The sequence below is a fragment of the Haematobia irritans genome, chromosome 1 (assembly GCF_050003625.1).
Source record: "Haematobia irritans isolate KBUSLIRL chromosome 1, ASM5000362v1, whole genome shotgun sequence".
Classification (NCBI taxonomy): Eukaryota; Metazoa; Arthropoda; class Insecta; order Diptera; family Muscidae; genus Haematobia; species Haematobia irritans.
In genome coordinates, this window is record NC_134397.1 from 77,660,354 (window position 1) to 77,679,565 (window position 19,212).

General features: G+C 33.3%; 1 protein-coding gene across 1 annotated transcript; it reads right to left on the reverse strand.

Moving 5' to 3' along the window:
- Positions 1–163: 163 nt before the first annotated feature.
- Positions 164–16,524, reverse strand: Or83a (Odorant receptor 83a). The gene is made up of 6 exons (XM_075311135.1): positions 16,018–16,524; positions 15,761–15,924; positions 15,413–15,612; positions 801–1,107; positions 422–691; positions 164–332 (listed from the first exon to the last, which is right to left on the reverse strand). The coding sequence occupies exons 1-6, from the start codon at positions 16,385–16,387 to the stop codon at positions 273–275; spliced, it is 1,371 nt and encodes a 456-aa protein (XP_075167250.1). The 5' UTR covers positions 16,388–16,524; the 3' UTR covers positions 164–272.
- Positions 16,525–19,212: the final 2,688 nt, after the last annotated feature.

Sequence of the window (19,212 nt, forward strand, 5' to 3'; positions counted from 1 at the left end):
TTAAATGCTTCCTGTGATTGTGTTCAAAAGTGATTTTTCTATGCGTCTGCTATCCTTTCTAACCTACAGGATATTTTCTACCAGACATCAATGGTCTATGTCAATAGTAATGACATGTCCTTAAACTTAACAACTACTTTATTATATTCTAGAATAGAATCGATTCCCAATAGCACATAACGACTGTGGGATATTTATTGAATACGAAATTGAATAATGACAGGTCATAAATTCACAGTTGTTGGCAATGTTCAACCAGCTTCAGGACCATTTCATACTCTTTCATCCATTTTTTGCAACAGAGTCAAAAAAGAAAAAGCTGTGGTAATAACCTGTAAAGTGAATAGAACCAAGAGCAATTGGTGAGAAACGAAGACTTTTACCTTCTTCTGTGATGAATAATTCTATTTGATTTACTTACACCCCGGAAACGGTCAACATTCAATGGATACATTTTACCAGCGGTCAATTTGAATGGCCGATAGGATCTCATCAAGAACATGAGAAAATCATTTTTCATTTCACGCATTTGCAAATACCAAGGACTCCTTAAAATAGCATCGCCACAACGTTGGCTGTTGATGTAAATCATTTCTCCAAAATAACAAATAATCAATAACTCCCAAGCGACTAGCACCAGGTATTGGCCCAAAGATAGAGCCTGCATGAAGGATGAATTTGCTGTGGTAGACTGCAAAAACAAAAATTGCAAAACAAATAATTAAAGTGGGGGGTGATACATTGATGGAGAAAGGACATAGATGAAATATTAGTATCCTGTAATTGTATGGGCTACATACCTTCACAGATACAAACGCCACTAGACACATGAGGAGAATGACTTCGCCCGTTTTGAAAAACCATATTGGGTTGTAAAATATTTCCATGTTTTTCAAGCAATCCAATATGTACCAATGATGCTCAATACAGTTCTTGAATGAGTTGCGAAAACTACGCTTAAAATCCTTGGAGGCAACAGAGGGTCTTCTCCGCGTTTCTTCTCTCTCCGTGGAGTATCCTAAGGTATTTACATCACACGATTCTTCTATGGAACAGTAGTATTCATTAATTTCTGGTTCTGCAAATTCTTGTAAATTTCGAAGTTTGCTATAAAGAAAACAAAACGAAAGTTAAATATGAAAGCAGAAGGAGGCATATATGGAAATGTTTTTAAACCTATACACACTCTCTCTCTTATTCCTTAATAAAATATTCCCATAATCTTTATATACACTCATAGAAAAAAGACTGATGTTAATAGCAAACACTGATTGCTGTTTGCAAACAAAACACTGATGTATTATCAGTTTTTTTGTAATCTGCTATTTTGGAACAGCAGATATACTGTTGAGTAGTCTGCAGATTTTTCAGACTTGAATAAAATTATAAATTCACTCCGGATATCTGACCTAAATCGACTCTGGGTCTGTCCCTGAGCAATATTGTCAAAGACACCATGTGTCTCTCGCGTCTCTTTTTGGGTGTTGCAAACATAAAGGGTGATACGGTCAAAATTTGGTCAAGGGAAAACGCGTGTAAATCGGTGAAATCGTTTATTTAAAAAATCAAATTAAATTTCTTTTTCAAGTTCAATTAGTATAAAATTCAGGAAAAATATTCAGTTAGGCTTTCGCTTTTCCAAATCCGAATTGCCGGGCCTCACGCTTGACACCTGCCATCAGATTTTGTACAGCCACCTTGTCCACCTTCTTCGCCGCAGAAAGCCAGTTTGCCTTGAACTGCTGCTCGCCCTTAGCAGTTTTTTTGGTCTTCTTTAGGTTCCGCTTGACAATAGCCCAGTATTTCTCAATTGGGCGGAGCTCTGGAGTGTTGGGAGGGTTCTTGTCCTTGGGAACCACCTGCACGTTGTTGGCGGCGTACCACTCCATGGCCTTTTTACGGAACAACCGTGTTTCTTCAGGAAAGGCAGCAGACGTTTATTCAAATACTCTTTCACGTAAATTTCTTGGTTGACAGTCCCGGAAGCTATGAAAATGCTGCTTTTCAAGCCACAGGTACAGATGGCTTGCCCAACCAGATATTTCTGTGCGAACTTTGACAGTTTTATGTGCTTGAAAATATCTGCTACCTTTCCCCTTCCTTTTGCCGTATAAAACTCCTGTCCCGGAAGCTGCTTGTAGTCGGCTTTGACGTAGGTTTCGTCGTCCATTACCACGCAGTCAAACTTCGTCAGCATCGTCGTGTACAGCCTCCGGGATCGCGCTTTGGCCGTCGTATTTTGTTTATCATCGCGATTTGGAGTCACTACCTTCTTGTAAGTCGATAGTCCGGCTCGTTTTTTGGCTCGATGCACGGTTGTAGACGATACACCCAGCTTATTTGCGGCATCTCGGAGAGAGAGGTTAGGGTTTCGCTTGAAACTACCGGCAACTCTCTTTGTCGTCTCAGCAGCTTCCGGGTTTCGATTTCCCCCCGATCCAGACTTCCTGGCTGTCGACAAACGTTCCCCAAACACTTTAATTACATTTGTAACGGTTGGCAACTTTTAGCGATTTTGCCAGCTTTGCGTGCGAGTAGCTCGGATTTTCGCGATGCGCGAGCAAAATTTTGATACGCTGCTCTTCTTGCTTGAACGGCATTTTAACAACTGAAGAGTGAATTCCAAAATCAAAATAGGAGCAACATTCTACACACACACACCTTCAAAATGAGGGGTGTTCAGGTTTTTTTAATGCAAAATTGAAAGAAATACGTCAAGTTTATATTGACCAAATTTTGACCGTATCACCCTTTATACGCCAACTTATAATACCTTATTCCACAGTGTGGCGCAGGGTATAAAAAAAGTTTAGCTATTTCAACTGATGTAGTTTGCTATTTTAGCAGCGATGTTTGTCAAAAACATTAGCACACATGTTTGCTAATTTGGCAATATTTGATTGCTATTTCAGCAGGGAAAAATATTTGGTGTCTAACGGATGTTTGCTGAAACAACTACATGATAAGTCCAGTAAAGAAACTAAACTTCTCCGATTTACTTGAAATATACAGATAATGTGGGGGGATAGGTTAGGTTATGTATAGTGGCAGCCCGATATTTCAGGCTTATTTACACAATTTAGTCCATTGTGATACTACAGTGGTGAAGTTCTCTCTTATCACTTAGACGGATAGCTTCAAGTTGCTAATGCCCGAATAAATAAGTTTATTATAATTTGTAATTATAATAAATTAAGTAAAAAACAAGTATATACGGCCGTAAGTTCGGCCAGGCCGAATCTTATGTACCCTCCACCATGGATTGCGTAGGAACTTCTACTAAAGGCTGTCATCCACAATCGAATTACTTGGGTTGCGATAACACTTGCCGATGGCAAGGTATCGTAAAACTTTTTAACACTGTCTTCTAAATTGTAAGTTAGCCCATACGGGGTATATATTAAACAAAAAAAGGCCGATTAAATACGTATATAATATAGTTTGACAAAATTTTCTATAGAAATGAAAACTTGACAAAATTTTCTATAGAAATGAAAACTTGACAAAATTTTCTATAGAAATAAAATTTTGACAAAATTTTCTATAGAAATAAAAACTTGACAAAATTTTCTATAGAAATAAAATGTTGACAAAATTTTCTATGGAAGTAAAATGTTGACAAAATTTTGTATAGAAATAAAATGTTGACAAAATTTTCCGCAGACATAAATTTTTTACATAATTTTCTATAAAAATAAAATTTTGACCAAACTTTCTATGGAAATAAAATTTTGACAAACATTTCTATAGAAATAAACGTTTGACAAAACTTTCTATAGAAATGAAATTTAGACACAACTTTCTATAGTAATAAAATTTGACAAAATTTTCTATGGAAATAAAGTTTTGGTAGATTATTTTTGGCGATATGGACCAATTTTTGTGTAATAAGTCATCGGCTATATATAACTAAAGACCGATATTGACCAATTTTTACATGGCTGTTAGAGGCCATATATTGACAAAATGTACCAAATTTCAACCGCATCGGATGACTTTTGCTATATATAATTATGGACCGATATGGACCAATTTTTGCATGGTTGTTAGATACCATATACTAACACCATGTACCAAATTTCAACAGGATCGGATGAATTTCGCTCCTCCAAGAGGCTCCTGAGGTCAAATCTGGGGATCGGTTTATATGGGAGCTATATATAATTATGAACCGATATGGACCAATTTTTGCATGGTTGTTAGAGACTATATACTAACACCACGTACTAAATTTCTATTGGATCGGATGAATTTTGCTCCTCCAAGAGGCTCCGGAGTTCAAATCTGGGGATCGGTTTATATGGGAGCTATATATAATTATGAACCGATATGGACCAATTTTTGCATGGTTGTTAGAGGCCGTATACTAACATCAGGTACCAAATTTCAACAGGATCGGATGAATTTTGCCCCTCCAAGAGGCTCCGGAGGTCAAATCTGGGGATCGGTTTATATGGGGGCTATATATAATTATGGACCGATATGGACCAATTTTTGCATGGTTGTTAGAGACCGTATAATAACATCATGTACCACATTTCAACCGGATCGGATGAATTTTTCCCCTCCAAGAGGCTCCGGAGGTCAAACCTGGGGATCGGTTTATATGGGGGCTATATATAATTATGGACCGACATGGACCAATTTTTGCATGAATGTTAGAGACCGTATACTAAGACCACGTACTAAATTTCAACCGGATCGGATGAATTTTGCTCCTCCAAGAGGCTCCGGAGGTCAAATCTGGGGATCGGTTTATATGGGAGCTATATATAAATATGGACCGATATGGACCAATTTTTGCATGGTTGTTAGAGGCCGTATACTAACATCAGGTACCAAATTTCAACCGGATCGGGTGAATTTTGCTGCTCCGGGAGGCTCCTCAAGCCAAATTTGGGGATCGGTTTATATGGGGGCTATACGTAAATGTGGTCCGATATGGCCGATTTTCAATACCATCCGACCTACATCTATAACAACTACTTGTGCCAAGTTTCAAGTCGATAGCTTGTTGCGTTCGGAAGTTAGCGTGATTTCCACAGACGGACGGACAGACGGACGGACGAACGGACATGCTTAGATCGACTCAGAATTTCACCACGACCCAGAATATATATACTTTATGGGGTCTTAGAGCAATATTTCGATGTGTTACAAACGGAATGACAAAGTTAATATACCCCCATCCTATGGTGGAGGGTATAACAAGTATATACGGCCGTAAGTTCGGCCAGGTCGAATCGTATGTACCGTCCACCATGAATTGCGTAGAAACTTCTACGAAAGACTGTCATCCACAAATTTCAACTCACTCGGATGAAATTTGCTCCCCCAAGAGGCTCCAAAACCAAATCTCGGGATCGGTTTATATGGGGACTATAAATGAATATGGACTGATATGGACCACTTTTGGCATGGTTGTTAAATATCATATACTACCACCACGTACCAAATTTCAACCAGATCGGATGCATTTTGCTTCTCCAAAAGGCACCGGAGGTCAAATCTGGCGATTGGTTTATATGGGAGCTATATATAATTATGGACTGATAGGAACCAATTCCTGCATGGTTGTTGGATACCATATACTAACATCACATACCAAATTTCAACCGAATGGGAAGAATTTTGCTCTTCCAAGATACTCCGGAGGTCAAATCTGGGGATCGGTTTATATGGGGCCTATATATAATTATGGACCGATATCGACCAATTTTTGCATGAGTGTTTGAGGTCATCTATTAACATAACGTACCAAATTTCAACTGAATCAGATGAAGTTTGGTCTTCCAAGAGGCTCCGGAGGTCAAATCTGGGTATCGATTTATATGGGGGCTATATATAATTATGGACCGATATGGACCAATTTTTGCATGGTTATTGGAGACCATACACTAACACCACGTACCAAATTTCAACCGGATCGGATGCATTTTTTTCTCCAAGAAGCTCCGGAGGTGAAATCTGGGGATCGGTTTATATGGTGGCTATATATAATTATGAACCGATATGGACCAATTTTTGCATGGTTAGTAGAGACCATCTACTAACACCACGTACCAAATTTCAACCGGATCGGATGTATTTTGCTCCTTCAAGAGGCTCCGGAGGTCTAATCTGGGGATCGGTTTATATGGGAGTTATATATAATTATGAACCGATATAGACCAAGTTTTGCATGGTCATTAGAGGCCATATACTAACACCATGTACCAAATTTCAACCGGATCGGATGAATTTTGCTCCTCCAAGAGGCTCCGCAAGCCAAATCTAGGGGTCGGTTTATATGGGGGCTATACCTAAAAGTGGTCCGACATGGCCCATTTGCAATAGCATCCTACCTACATCAATAACAACTACTTGTGCCAAGTTTCAAGTCGATAGCTTGTTTTAGCGTGATTTCAACAGACGGACGGATGGACGGACATGCGTAGATCGACTCAGAATTTCACCACGACCCAGAATATATATACTTTATGGGGTCTTAGAGCAATATTTCGATGTGTTACAAACGGAATGACAAAGTTAATATACCCCCATCCTATGGTGGAGGGTATAATAAACAAAACAGGCGGGCATGTTCTCTATTGCAACACGGTGGGTGAGATTATGAAATTAATATGGGGTTCATGACATTTCAATATTTGGACGGAGAGGGGGCTCCCACTTTGGTGACTTTTCGAAAATTGGGTTTAAGTTCACCTATTGGCTCTACGAAATAACGCCCCAACGAGAGAAATAATATCCTAAAATATGAAATAATGCCCCAATTATATATGAATTAACACCCCAATATTTTGAAAAGAAGGAAAAACATTCAGGACTTAAGAATAACCCAAATAAGCAAAAAATTAATACAATTTGAAAGCTTCGAGGAATCGTGGCTACGCATATCGTTTTATTGACCTGACAATATTGGAACCACCATCGCGCGATTTTTTCCTTGCAACTACAAAATTGGGCACAGTTTTGTATCGTCTCCTTTGGAGTATTATCGATACTCTTTATACTTTATGGATGAGTATCGATAATACAGCAAAGGAGAATATACGAAACTGTGTGCAATTTGCAAGAAAAAATTGGGCGATTTTTTCGTATCGTCTCCGATTTTATTCCAATATCCGATTGTATAACAATTTGGTATAAATTGGTAGTTGCAAGGACAAAATCTGGTGATTTTTTGCACACAGTATCCTCTTCTTTGGGGTATTATCGATACTCATCCATAAAACATCATTCCTAAATATATAATATAAGAGTATCGATAATACACCGAAGGAGGCGATACGCAACTGAGTGCAGTTATGTAGTTGCAAGGAAAAAATCCCGGGAATTTTCTTTTTTCAATCATCAATCATGGTGTCTGTGTTCAACGTAATATTTAGCTTCTACAAAGTTTCCAAATTAATCAGCGCTTCCCTGATTTTGATCTGCATTCCTATTTCACAATATCTTTTTTCTCATTTTTATACCCCGCTCCACACTGTGGAACAGGGTATTATAAGTTAGTGCATATGTTTGCAACACCCAGAAGGAGACGAGATAGACACATGGTGTCTTTGGCAAATATGCTCAGGGTGGGCTCTTGAGTCGATATAGCGATGTTCGTCTGTCCGTGAACACATTTTTGTAATCGATGTCTAGGTCGCAGTTTTAGTCCAATCGACTTCAAATTTGGCACAAGTATATGTTTTGGCTCAGAATAGATCCCTATTGATTTTGGATGAAATCGGCTCAGATTTAGATATAGCTCCCATATATTTATTTCGCCCGATATGGACTTATATGGCCCCAGAAGCAAGAGTTTTACCCTAATTTGCTTAAAATTTTGCACAAGAAGAACAATTAGTACTATAGTCAAGTGTGCCAAATTTTATTGAAATCGGTTCAGATTTAGATATAGCTCCCATATATATCTTTCGCCCGATATGGACTAATACGGTCCCAGAAGCCAGAGTTTTACCCCAATTTGGTTGAAATTTTGCACAGGGACTAGAATTAGCATTGTAGCTATGCGTGCCAAATTTGGTTGAAATCGGTTCAGATTTAGATATAGCTCCAATATATAGCTTTCGGCCGATTTACACTCATATGACCACAGAGGCCAATTTTAACTCCGATTTAGTTGAAATTTTGCACAGGGAGTAGAATTAGCATTGTTGCTATGCGTGCCAAATTTGGTTGAAATCGGTTCAGATTTAGATATAGCTCCCATATATATCTTTTGCCCGATATGGACTAATACGGTCCCAGAAGCCAGACTTTTACCCCAATTTGGTTCACATTTTGCACTAGGAGTACAATTAGTAGTGTTCAAGTGTGCCAAATTTTATTGAAATCGGTTCAGATTTAGATATAGATCCCATATATAGCTTTCGCCCGATTTACACTCATATGACAACAGAGGCCAATTTTTTGCTCCGATTTCATGTGTGCCAAATTTTATTGAAATCGGTTCAGATTTAGATATAGCTTCCATATATATGTTTTTCTGATTTCGACAAAAATGGTCAAAATACCAACATTTTCCTTGTAAAATCGACACTGCTTAGTCGAAAAGTTGTAAAAATGACTCTAATTTTCCTAAACTTCTAATACATATATATCGAGCGATAAATCATACATAAACTTTTGCGAAGTTTCCTTAAAATTGCTTCAGATTTAAACGTTTCCCATATTTTTTTACTAACATTGTGCTCCACCCTAGTGCATTAGCCGACTTAAATTTTGAGTCTATAGATTTTGTAGAAGTCTATCAAATTCTTCCAGATCGAGTGATATTTAAATGTATGTATTTGGGACAAACCTTTATATATGGTATCGAAAATTTAGATCTACAAAGTGGTGCAGGGTATAATATAATCGGCCCCGCCCGACTTTAGACTTTCCTTACTTGTTTTATGTATGTTCATTTATTCAAGAACATAAAGAAGTTCGTTTGCTGTAGTAATTAGCGGGGTTTTGAAACTTCAGAGGTCGAATACAATTGTAAATTGACTAGCATAGTCATTATAGCGGAACAGTGCATAGTAAAATGTTCACTAAAATATTTTCAATTAAAATTTTAATTGAATTTTAAAAAATATTCAATTAAAATTTTAATTGTTTCAACAATTTTTTTTTTAATTAAAACAAAAACCAAAACTTTGGTGGTTGATTGAAAACATTTCAATTAAAAATTGATTGGATCGATTGTAGAAGTAGTAACATTCCCTGTTACTACGTGATTTGAATCCAAATTTTTTTTTGCGTATTTCATGTAATTTTCGGTCAATTGCAAATCTAGGTAAAATGAAATAACACCCCAAAATATATTTTTGGGGTACTATTTCATTTTTTATTTTGAGGCGTTATTTCATTATGAAATAAAATCTCAATCTTAAGTTTTTCAAATTCTGCTAAGCACTTGTCATAGATAGAACTTCATCTCGCCTTGAATTGTATTTATTAAGCTCTTTATGTTCGGAATAATTTGGTAGGTCCATCTACCTTTGCCATTTATTCAGTAATCTTTCGCGTACTGGTTGAGCATGACAGCATTGATGTTAGTTCGTTAAGTATCTCAGACCTTTCCGTTATCAGCAGTTTCAATTGAGGGATACCGGCGAGGACCATTGATGTGGTTGCCAAGATTGTACGGTAAGCGGATATCAATCGGAGAGTACACACTCTTTGCATTTTGTATTATCCTGAGAACCGCACTATTATCTACCTCGTTACTCAAAGTAGTTGCTACACACAAAAAAAATTTTTTCTGATTCAATCACCAAATTAATTGATCCAATTAATTTTTTAATTGAAATGTCTTCAATCACGAAAATGATAGTATCAATCACAGTTTTAATTGGGCATAGAAAAAATTCTTGATTAAAAAATTAATTGATTTTTTCAGCAAATTTCAATTAATTTTTTAATTGATTCAATTAAAAATTTAATTGATGTTGATTGCAAAACTCAATTAATTTATCAATTAAAAAAGGTAACTATTTTTAATTACTTTCTGAATTGGCTTAGAGTTTTTATTTGGATTAACAAATGATTGTTTGAAATACATTTTTAATTAAAAATTAAAAAAAAAATCAGCATTTTTTTAACTGAATTAGTCTTCCGAATTTGATTAAAAAGTTAATTGTATCAATTATTTTTTTAATTAAAAATTTTGAAATTTTCCATTATTGACTTAATTAACTTAATGTTTCTATCATGATTAAAAAGTTAATTGTATCAATTAATTTATTAATTGAAAAAATTTTCAACTTCAATTAACTTTTTAATTGGAAATATTTTGGTGATATTTTTTTCTGTGTAGTTAAAGTACGTATGCTACGCTCGTCAGTGGTCCACATTTATCATTATTCCTGCCAGCTTCGTCGTAGTCGACAGAGCTTTACCAGTTACGATTCTAAAATGCTCCTTCAGTTTCGAATTAGGAAAACGTCGGAGCCGCATGGTTTTGTGGATCATGATCACGGTTGCCAAAATTTGGAGAAAATTTTACAATTTTATCAATTTTTTGGTGTATAAATAAAACTTGAATTGTAAATGTGACGAATTTTAAATATTTTCACGATTTTGGCTTGCTCCAACCGGGGAAAGTGACTAATTCTACAAAAAGGATGAACATACTCACAATGGATTTTGATAATATGAAATAACACGAAAATTAAAATTTTTAAAGATATTGAATTTATAGAAAAAATTGTCAAAACCTTATTTCTATACAAAATTTTCTCAAAATTTTACTTCTATAGAAAAGGTTATCAAAATTTTATTTATATAGCAAATTTTGCAAAATTTTACATCTATCAAAAATGTTTTTTTTTTTCTATAGAACCTTGTGTCAAAATTTTATTTCTAGAAAATTTTGTTAAAATTTTATTTGTATAGAAGATTTTGTCAACATTTTACTTCTATAGAAAATTTTGTCAAAATTGTATATCTATAGGACATTTTGTCAAATATTTTTTATCTACAAAAAATTTTGCCAAAATTTTGTCAACATTTTTCTATCTATAGAAAATTTTGTCAATTTTTTTTATCGCTGCCTGATAGGCGAATTTGCAAAAACTATAGGTGCGAAGTATAATGACTATTGTATAAGCTGTCATGACGTGGAGCAAAAGGAATCAATTAAACACCTCTTGTGTGAGTGTCCTGCTTTTTGTGTAAGGCGTAAGCGAATTTTAGGAGCATATAGCTTTAGATTACTGGCTGACCTGGAAAACGTTAACTTAAGCAGTTTGTTAATGTTTTTGGAGCAATCTGGTTGGTTCCACAAAAGTAAATAATAGAGAAGGTTCAGTGGTTAAGACTAGAAGTGCCCATATGTAATAGGTACTTTTAGTTAAATGTGGTATCACAATGGACTGAATAGTCTAAGTGAGCCTGAAATTTAATCGGGCTGCCACTTTAACCTAACCTAACCTTTATCTATAAAAAAGTTTGCCAGCATTTTATTTCTATAGAAAATGTTGTCAAGATTTTATTTCTATAGAAAATTTTGCATTAATTTTATTTCTCTAGAAATTTTTGCCAAAATGTTGTTATCTATAAAAAATTTTGTCAAAATTTTATATCTATAGCAAATTTTGTCAAATTTTTTCATCTATAAAAAAATTTTGCCAAAATTGTTTATCTATAGAAAATTTTAAATATTTTAACGATTTTAGCTTGCTCAAACCGGGGAAAGTGACTAATTCTACAAAAAGGGAGAACATACTCAGAATGGACTTTGATAAAATGATATAAAACGAAAATTAAAATTTTCAAAGATATTGAATTTATAGGAAAAATTGTCAAAACCTTATTTCTATAAAAAATTTTCTCAAAATTTTACTTCTATAGAAAAGGTTATCAACATTTTATTTATATAGCAAATTTTGCAAAATTTTACATCTATCAAAAAAGTCTTTTATCTATAGAACCTTGTGTCAAAATTTTATTTCTATAGAAAATTTTGTTAAAATTTTATTTGTATTGAAAATGTTGTCAACATTTTATATCTATAGAAATTTTTGTGAAAATTTTACTTCTATAGAAAATTTTGTCAAAACTTTTCTATCTATAGAAAGTTTGCCAACATTTTATTTCTATAGAAAATGTTGTCAAGATTTTATTTCTATAGAAAATTTTGTATTTATAGAAAAATTTTGTCAAAATTTTTCTATCTATAGAAAATTTTGTCAAAAATTTGTATTTATAGAAAATGTTGTCAATTTTTTTATCTATAAAAAAGTTTGCCAACATTTTATTTCTATAAAAAATGTTGTCAAGATTTTATTTCTATAGAAAATTTTGCCATAATTTTATTTCTATAGAAATTTTTGCCAAAATTTTATTTCTATAGAGAATTTTGTCAAAATGTTTTTATCTATAAAAATTTTTGTCAAAATTTTATATCTATAGCAAATTTTGTCAACATTTTTTATCTATAAAAAAATTTTGCCAAAATTTTTTATCTATAAAAAAGTTTGCCAACATTTTATTTCTATAGAAAATGTTGTCAAGATTTTATTTCTATAGAAAATTTTGCCATAATTTTATTTCTATAGAAAGTTTTGCCAACATTTTTTTATCTATAAAAAATTTTGTCAAAATTTTATATCTATAGCAAATTTTGTCAAATTTTTTTCATCTATAAAAATTTTTTGCCAAAATTGTTTATCTATACAAAATTTTAAATATTTTAACGATTTTAGCTTGCTCCAACCGGGGAAAGTGACTAATTCTACAAAAAGGGAGAACATACTCAGAATGGACTTTGATAAAATGATATAAAACGAAAATTAAAATTTTCAAAGATATTGAATTTATAGGAAAAATTGTCAAAACCTTATTTCTATAAAAAATTTTCTCAAAATTTTACTTCTATAGAAAAGGTTATCAACATTTTATTTATATAGCAAATTTTGCAAAATTTTACATCTATCAAAAAAGTCTTTTATCTATAGAACCTTGTGTCAAAATTTTATTTCTATAGAAAATTTTGTTAAAATTTTATTTGTATTGAAAATGTTGTCAACATTTTATATCTATAGAAATTTTTGTGAAAATTTTACTTCTATAGAAAATTTTGTCAAAACTTTTCTATCTATAGAAAGTTTGCCAACATTTTATTTCTATAGAAAATGTTGTCAAGATTTTATTTCTATAGAAAATTTTGTATTTATAGAAAAATTTTGTCAAAATTTTTCTATCTATAGAAAATTTTGTCAAAAATTTTTATTTATAGAAAATGTTGTCAATTTTTTTATCTATAAAAAAGTTTGCCAACATTTTATTTCTATAAAAAATGTTGTCAAGATTTTATTTCTATAGAAAATTTTGCCATAATTTTATTTCTATAGAAATTTTTGCCAAAATTTTATTTCTATAGAGAATTTTGTCAAAATGTTTTTATCTATAAAAATTTTTGTCAAAATTTTATATCTATAGCAAATTTTGTCAACATTTTTTATCTATAAAAAAATTTTGCCAAAATTTTTTATCTATAAAGAAGTTTGCCAACATTTTATTTCTATAGAAAATGTTGTCAAGATTTTATTTCTATAGAAAATTTTGCCATAATTTTATTTCTATAGAAGTTTTTGTCAAAATTTTATTTCTATAGAAAATTTTGTCAAAATTTTTTATCTATACAAAATTTTGTCAAAATTTTATAGCTATAGCAAATTTTGTCAACTGGGGAAAGTGACTAATTCTACAAAAAGGGAGAACATACTCACAATGGACTTTGATAATATGAAATAAAACGAAAATTAAAAATTTCAAAGATATTGAATTTATATAAAAAATTGCCAAAACCTTATTTCTATACAAAATTTTCTCAAAATTTTACTTCTATAGAAAAGTTTATCAACATTGTATTTATATAGAAAATTTTGCCAAAATTTTTCTTCTATAGAAAAGTTTATCAATATTTTATTTATATAGAAAATTTTGCAAAATTTTACATTTATTGAAAAAGTTTTATATCTATAGAACCTTTTGTCAAAATTTTATTTTTATAGAAAATTTTGTTAAAATTTTATTTCTATAGAAAATTTTGTCAACATTTTATATCTATAGAAATTTTTGTCAAAATGTTACTTCTATAGAAAATTTTGTCAAAATTTTATTTCTATAAAAAATTTTGTCAAAATTTTGTCAAAATTTTCTATAACATAGATATAGAAAATTATAGAAAATGTTGTCAAAATTTTATTTCTATAGGACATTTTGTCAACATTTTATTTCTATAGAAAATTATGTCAAAATTTTACTTCTATAGAAAATTTTATTTCAATTGAAAATTTGGTCAAAAATTTAATTATTACAAAGGTAATTTAAGTACCTTCTAGTTGAAAGGGAATGTTTTGCAAAATTTAGCAAAACATTAAGAATTCTACCAAACAGTAAAAAAATACCATTTTTGGTAGAATTCTACCATCTATGGCAAGCGTTATCATGATCCGATCTACTGTATTAAATGCTTTTTTTATTTCTACCATCACAATTTTGTGGGAAATATGAATGTAGTAAATCTTTATGCTTCATGTGTGTATAATTTTTCCCCATTTTTATTTCATTTAATTTCCGTATGCAAAAATTATTAAAGCCAAGGAGACTTTCTCAAAACATAATAGCTCAGTGAACTAAAATATAGTTAAATTAGCTTTAGTGCCCTGGAGGGTCCACATTTTTTGGGTGTCGATGGCGTTCACAGGCAGAGAAAGAATATGATCACCCCAACCATATTTCAAGAGCAAAATGTTATTTTTGGACGGTGAACATGGAACATGTTTGTCGCAAACATGGTATTTTCTCAAAAATTACATATCTGATTTCGGCAACAATGTATATTTTTGCCGAGAAAAGAACATTTTCACCATCAAAAAAAAAACATTTTGTTCTTCAAATATGTTTGGGGTCATATCATATTCTTTCTCTGCGTGCGCCGTCAATTTGCTCTTTGCAAATCCGAATTGTATTGGGCAGAAACCTCCACTATTGCCAAGCTCTGCAGGCAACCTATTTAAAATTAATTTAAATAGTTGCCAGATGACAGATTTTCCAGAGGTTTCTCTACATTTCGTAGAAGAATTAGAGTTTTGGTTCCAATAAGATTTTAATATCAAGAGAGTATAATATTTAATAATATATTTAGAACATTTAAAATATGCTGGAGCATCGGCTCCAATACTGTGATAGGAGGTGCGACATTGACAATTGGCATCAATTTCCCGTGGGGTCATGACAATCCTTATTCGTGTCACATTCAGAGTTTCGTTGGTTTTTCCTATATAATAAGTATTTTCACTCAATGTGGTATCACAATGGACAACTTGTGTAAGCCAAAGTCTGAAGTACTAGGCTGTAATTACAAGCTAACCTGAACTAACCATGACTTATAGACGCTTTTTATACATACATTAGATCCTCTTTAGTAGTTCCCATTTGAACGGCAACTGTTGCCAAGATGTTCTTGAGACTGCAAAATAGCACATCATATTGACCTGACATTAAAATGGCCATTACCATGTGGAAGCCACTTGATGCTGAAAAGGCAGCTGCCACTTGTATTTGTCCAACGGATTGAAGAAAATATATTGTCTCGTAAATTATGGGTTCCTGTAAAACGACACAGGAATTTTAATGACGCAAAATTTCATTCAAGAGAATTTCTCCCATACATAAACGTGCATACGTGGTCATTCATTGAATTGTGCAAGTTTGCAGGAATGTGGTATGGGAAAAGGACTCACACACACACACATACCTTATAGTCCAAAGGATACCAACAAGCCAATGGTAGACTACGATCGCCATAGGCTATGGGCAATATAAGCCAGAAAACGGTGCCAACGAAACAACAATACACATAAGTTTTAATCCATTTATTGGACATGGCCAGACATTGGTCCATCGTCACGTACGTAAATCCTAGAAAACAAAAACGACAACAATGAAATGCATTGACGCTCTCCACCCAGCAGTGTCAACACACTTGCACACACGCACTACGAGTATACATACCAATTGCCGAACGTGTCCTGTATTCCAAATTGACCGACTCCACCAGTTCCTCCAACAGCTCTGACCGGCCGCGTCGGAAATAAACCTTCATGACAATTGTCCACACGTAAATGATTGTCTGTATCATACAGTTGACCAGTAGTTCCAAATCACCGCTGTGGAAATTCAAATATATCGTGCACACATAAAGCACCGCAATGTGTATGCACACCAGGTATAGGAATAGCTCAAACATCCATTCCAAGATTAGACCAAATCCGCATACGAATCTTGGCAACAGGCGATCCAAATACAAAGGATACATGGCTGCCCAGTACATGGTGCGACGGACAAATTGAAAGAGATCACGTCGTTTCTCCAGTGGCTCCATTCTTGCAATTGTTTCAAATGTTGAGTGGACCTCAAAGGATTGTCACCACGTGTGCTGGGTTGCTGACTTTCCTAGCAATAAAATTTATGTAGAAAACTTGTCTTGTTTTTATGGAGGAGAGGCGTTAGTTTGTCGGTCGGTTTACTGACACCTTAATCACCACAGTTCTGTGTAGCCGAAGAAACTTTGTTAGGCAAATTAGGTTTGTCTACTGTTTTTGTTTTTGGATAATAAAACCCTTCATTAGATACATGTGTAAATTGACATGAAGCCGAATTGACTGTTCGATACCCTGCATTTGACTACATTTTAAAATCATGAAATCATAAATTGGAATCGCAAGATTGTTATGTAGATTACACTGAAAAAAATGTTGAGCTATGTTATGCAACCTCATTTTTATGAAAAGCCCTTTACACAATACTAAGGGCAAATTTCTTTAAAATAAAGAAATTTTTAGTTCATTATCTTTGCTTTAAAAATTATTTTCTTTAAATTTTGGATACGAATATTTGAAATTAGCGTCCCTCAATTAAAGTTGTATGTATTTGAATTAAAGCAAATTTTTCTTAAAGTAAAGAAAAACAGCATTTATTTAAAGAAGTAATCGTTTATTAACTGTGTTATTGAATCTTTGGATTAAAGATAAAAAAGCGCCAAAAATAGGTTATTTCTTATTTCGAGATAATTGCATCTTTGGGTTAAAGTTTGTTTTTTTTTTTTGAAATTATGAAAACATGGTTGTTACAATTTGAATTTTTAAATTGACATTTATTTGTAAATAAATTCCTTTGTTCTTATATCGACAAAATAGATCGAAAATTCGATAAATCAGAAATGTATACTTTGATGATCTTCCTTAACGAAGATCAAAATCGTTGACTTCAAGAAAACTTTTTTTTCCGTGTAGGTTAGGTTATAGTGACATCATGTTACCCCATACTGAAAAAAATGTTGAGGTGAGTACAAAGAGCATTTGTTGTACAATTTTAAGAAATTCTGAACTCACACAGACAGAGGGACGGGAATCGTCTCAGGGGCCAGTGAGCTATATTGCCAAAGACACCATGAGTCAATCTCGTCTCCTTTTGAGTGTTGCAAACATATGCACTAACTTGTAATACCCAGTCCCTCGGTACAGCACAGGGTATAACAAGCATTCGGAAATAGGATATATCAATTAGTAGTGTAGTCAAGTGTGCCAAATTTTATTGAAATCGGTTCAGATTTAGATATAGCTCCCATATATATCGTTCGCCCGATTTACACTCATATGACCACAGTGGCCAATCTTTTACTCCGATTTAATTGAAATTTTGCACAGGGAGTAGAATTAGCATTGTAGCTATGCGTGCCAAATTTGGTAGAAATCGGTTCAGATTTAGATATATCTCCCATATATAGCTTTCGCCCAATTTACACTCATATGATCACAGAGGCCAATTTTTAACTCCGATTTAGTTGAAATTTTGCACAGGAAGTAGAATTAACATTATAGATATGTGTGCCAAATTTTGTTGAAATCGATTCACATTTAGATATAGCTCCCATATATATGTTTTTCTGATTTCGACAAAAATGGTCAAAATACCAACATTGTCCTTGTAAAATCGCCACTGCGTGCCGAAAAGTTGTAAGAATGACTTTAATTTTCCTAAACTTCTAATACATATATATCGAGCAATAAATCATAAATAAACTTTTGCGAAGTTTCCTTAAAATTGCTTCAGATTTAAATGTTTCCCATATTTATACCCTGCGCCACATTGTGGAACAGAGTATTATAAGTTAGTGCATATGTTTGTAACACCCAGAAGTACACGAGATAGATACATGGTGTCTTTGGCAACAATGCTCAGGGTGGGTCCCTGAGTCGATATAACCATGTCCGTCTGTCCGTCCGTCTGTCTGTGAACACATTTTGTGATCAAAGTCTAGGTCGCAATATAAGTCCAATCGCCTTCAAATTTGGCACATGTTCCTAATTTGGGTAAGAATAGACCCTATTGATTCTGGAAGAAATCGGTTCAGATTTAGATATAGCTCCCATATATATCTTTCGCCCGATTATCACTAATATGGACCCGCCATCCAGAGTTTTATACCGATTTGCTTGAAATTTTGTACAAAATTTTGTACAAATATAATATATCTTTCGCCCGATATGGCCCCAGAAGCAAGATTTTTGGCCGAATTTGGTTGAAATTTTGCACTAGGAGTACAGTTAGTAGTATAGTCAAGTGTGCAAAATTTGATAGAAATCGGTTCAGATTTAGATATAGCTCTCGTATATATCTTTCGCCCGATATGGACTAATATGGTCCTAGAAGCCAGAGTTTTGGCCCAATTTGGTTGAAATTTTGCACAGGGAGTAGATTTAGCATTGTAGCTATGCGTGCCAAATTTGGTTGAAATCCGTTCAGATTTAGATATAGTTCCCATATATATATGTTTTTCTGATTTCGACAAAAATGGTCAAAATACCAACATTTTCCTTGTAAAATCGCCACTGCTTAGTCGAAAAGTTGTAAAAATGACTCTAATTTTCCTAAACTTTTAATACATATATATCGAGCGATAAATCATAAATAAACTTTTGCGAAGTTTCCTTAAAATTGCTTCAGATTTAAATGTTTCCCGTATTTTTTTACTAACATTGTGTTCGACCCTAGTGCATTAGCTGACTTAAATTTTGAGTCTATAGATTTTGTAGAAGTCTATCAAATTCTGTCCAGATCGAGTGATATTTAAATGTATGTATTTGGGACAAACCTTTATATAGCCCCCAACACATTTAACGGATGTGATATGGTATCGAAAATTTA

Coding starts and splice junctions, on each gene's coding strand:
- Or83a (XM_075311135.1), bottom strand. CDS start 16,387: ATGGAGCCACTGGAGAAACGACGTGATCTCTTTCAATTTGTCCGTCGC. Junction 15,925..16,017: donor CAGGACACGTTCGGCAATTG/GTATGTATACTC, acceptor TTTGTTTTCTAG/GATTTACGTACGTGACGATG. Junction 333..421: donor ATGTTGACCGTTTCCGGGGT/GTAAGTAAATCA, acceptor TTCACTTTACAG/GTTATTACCACAGCTTTTTC.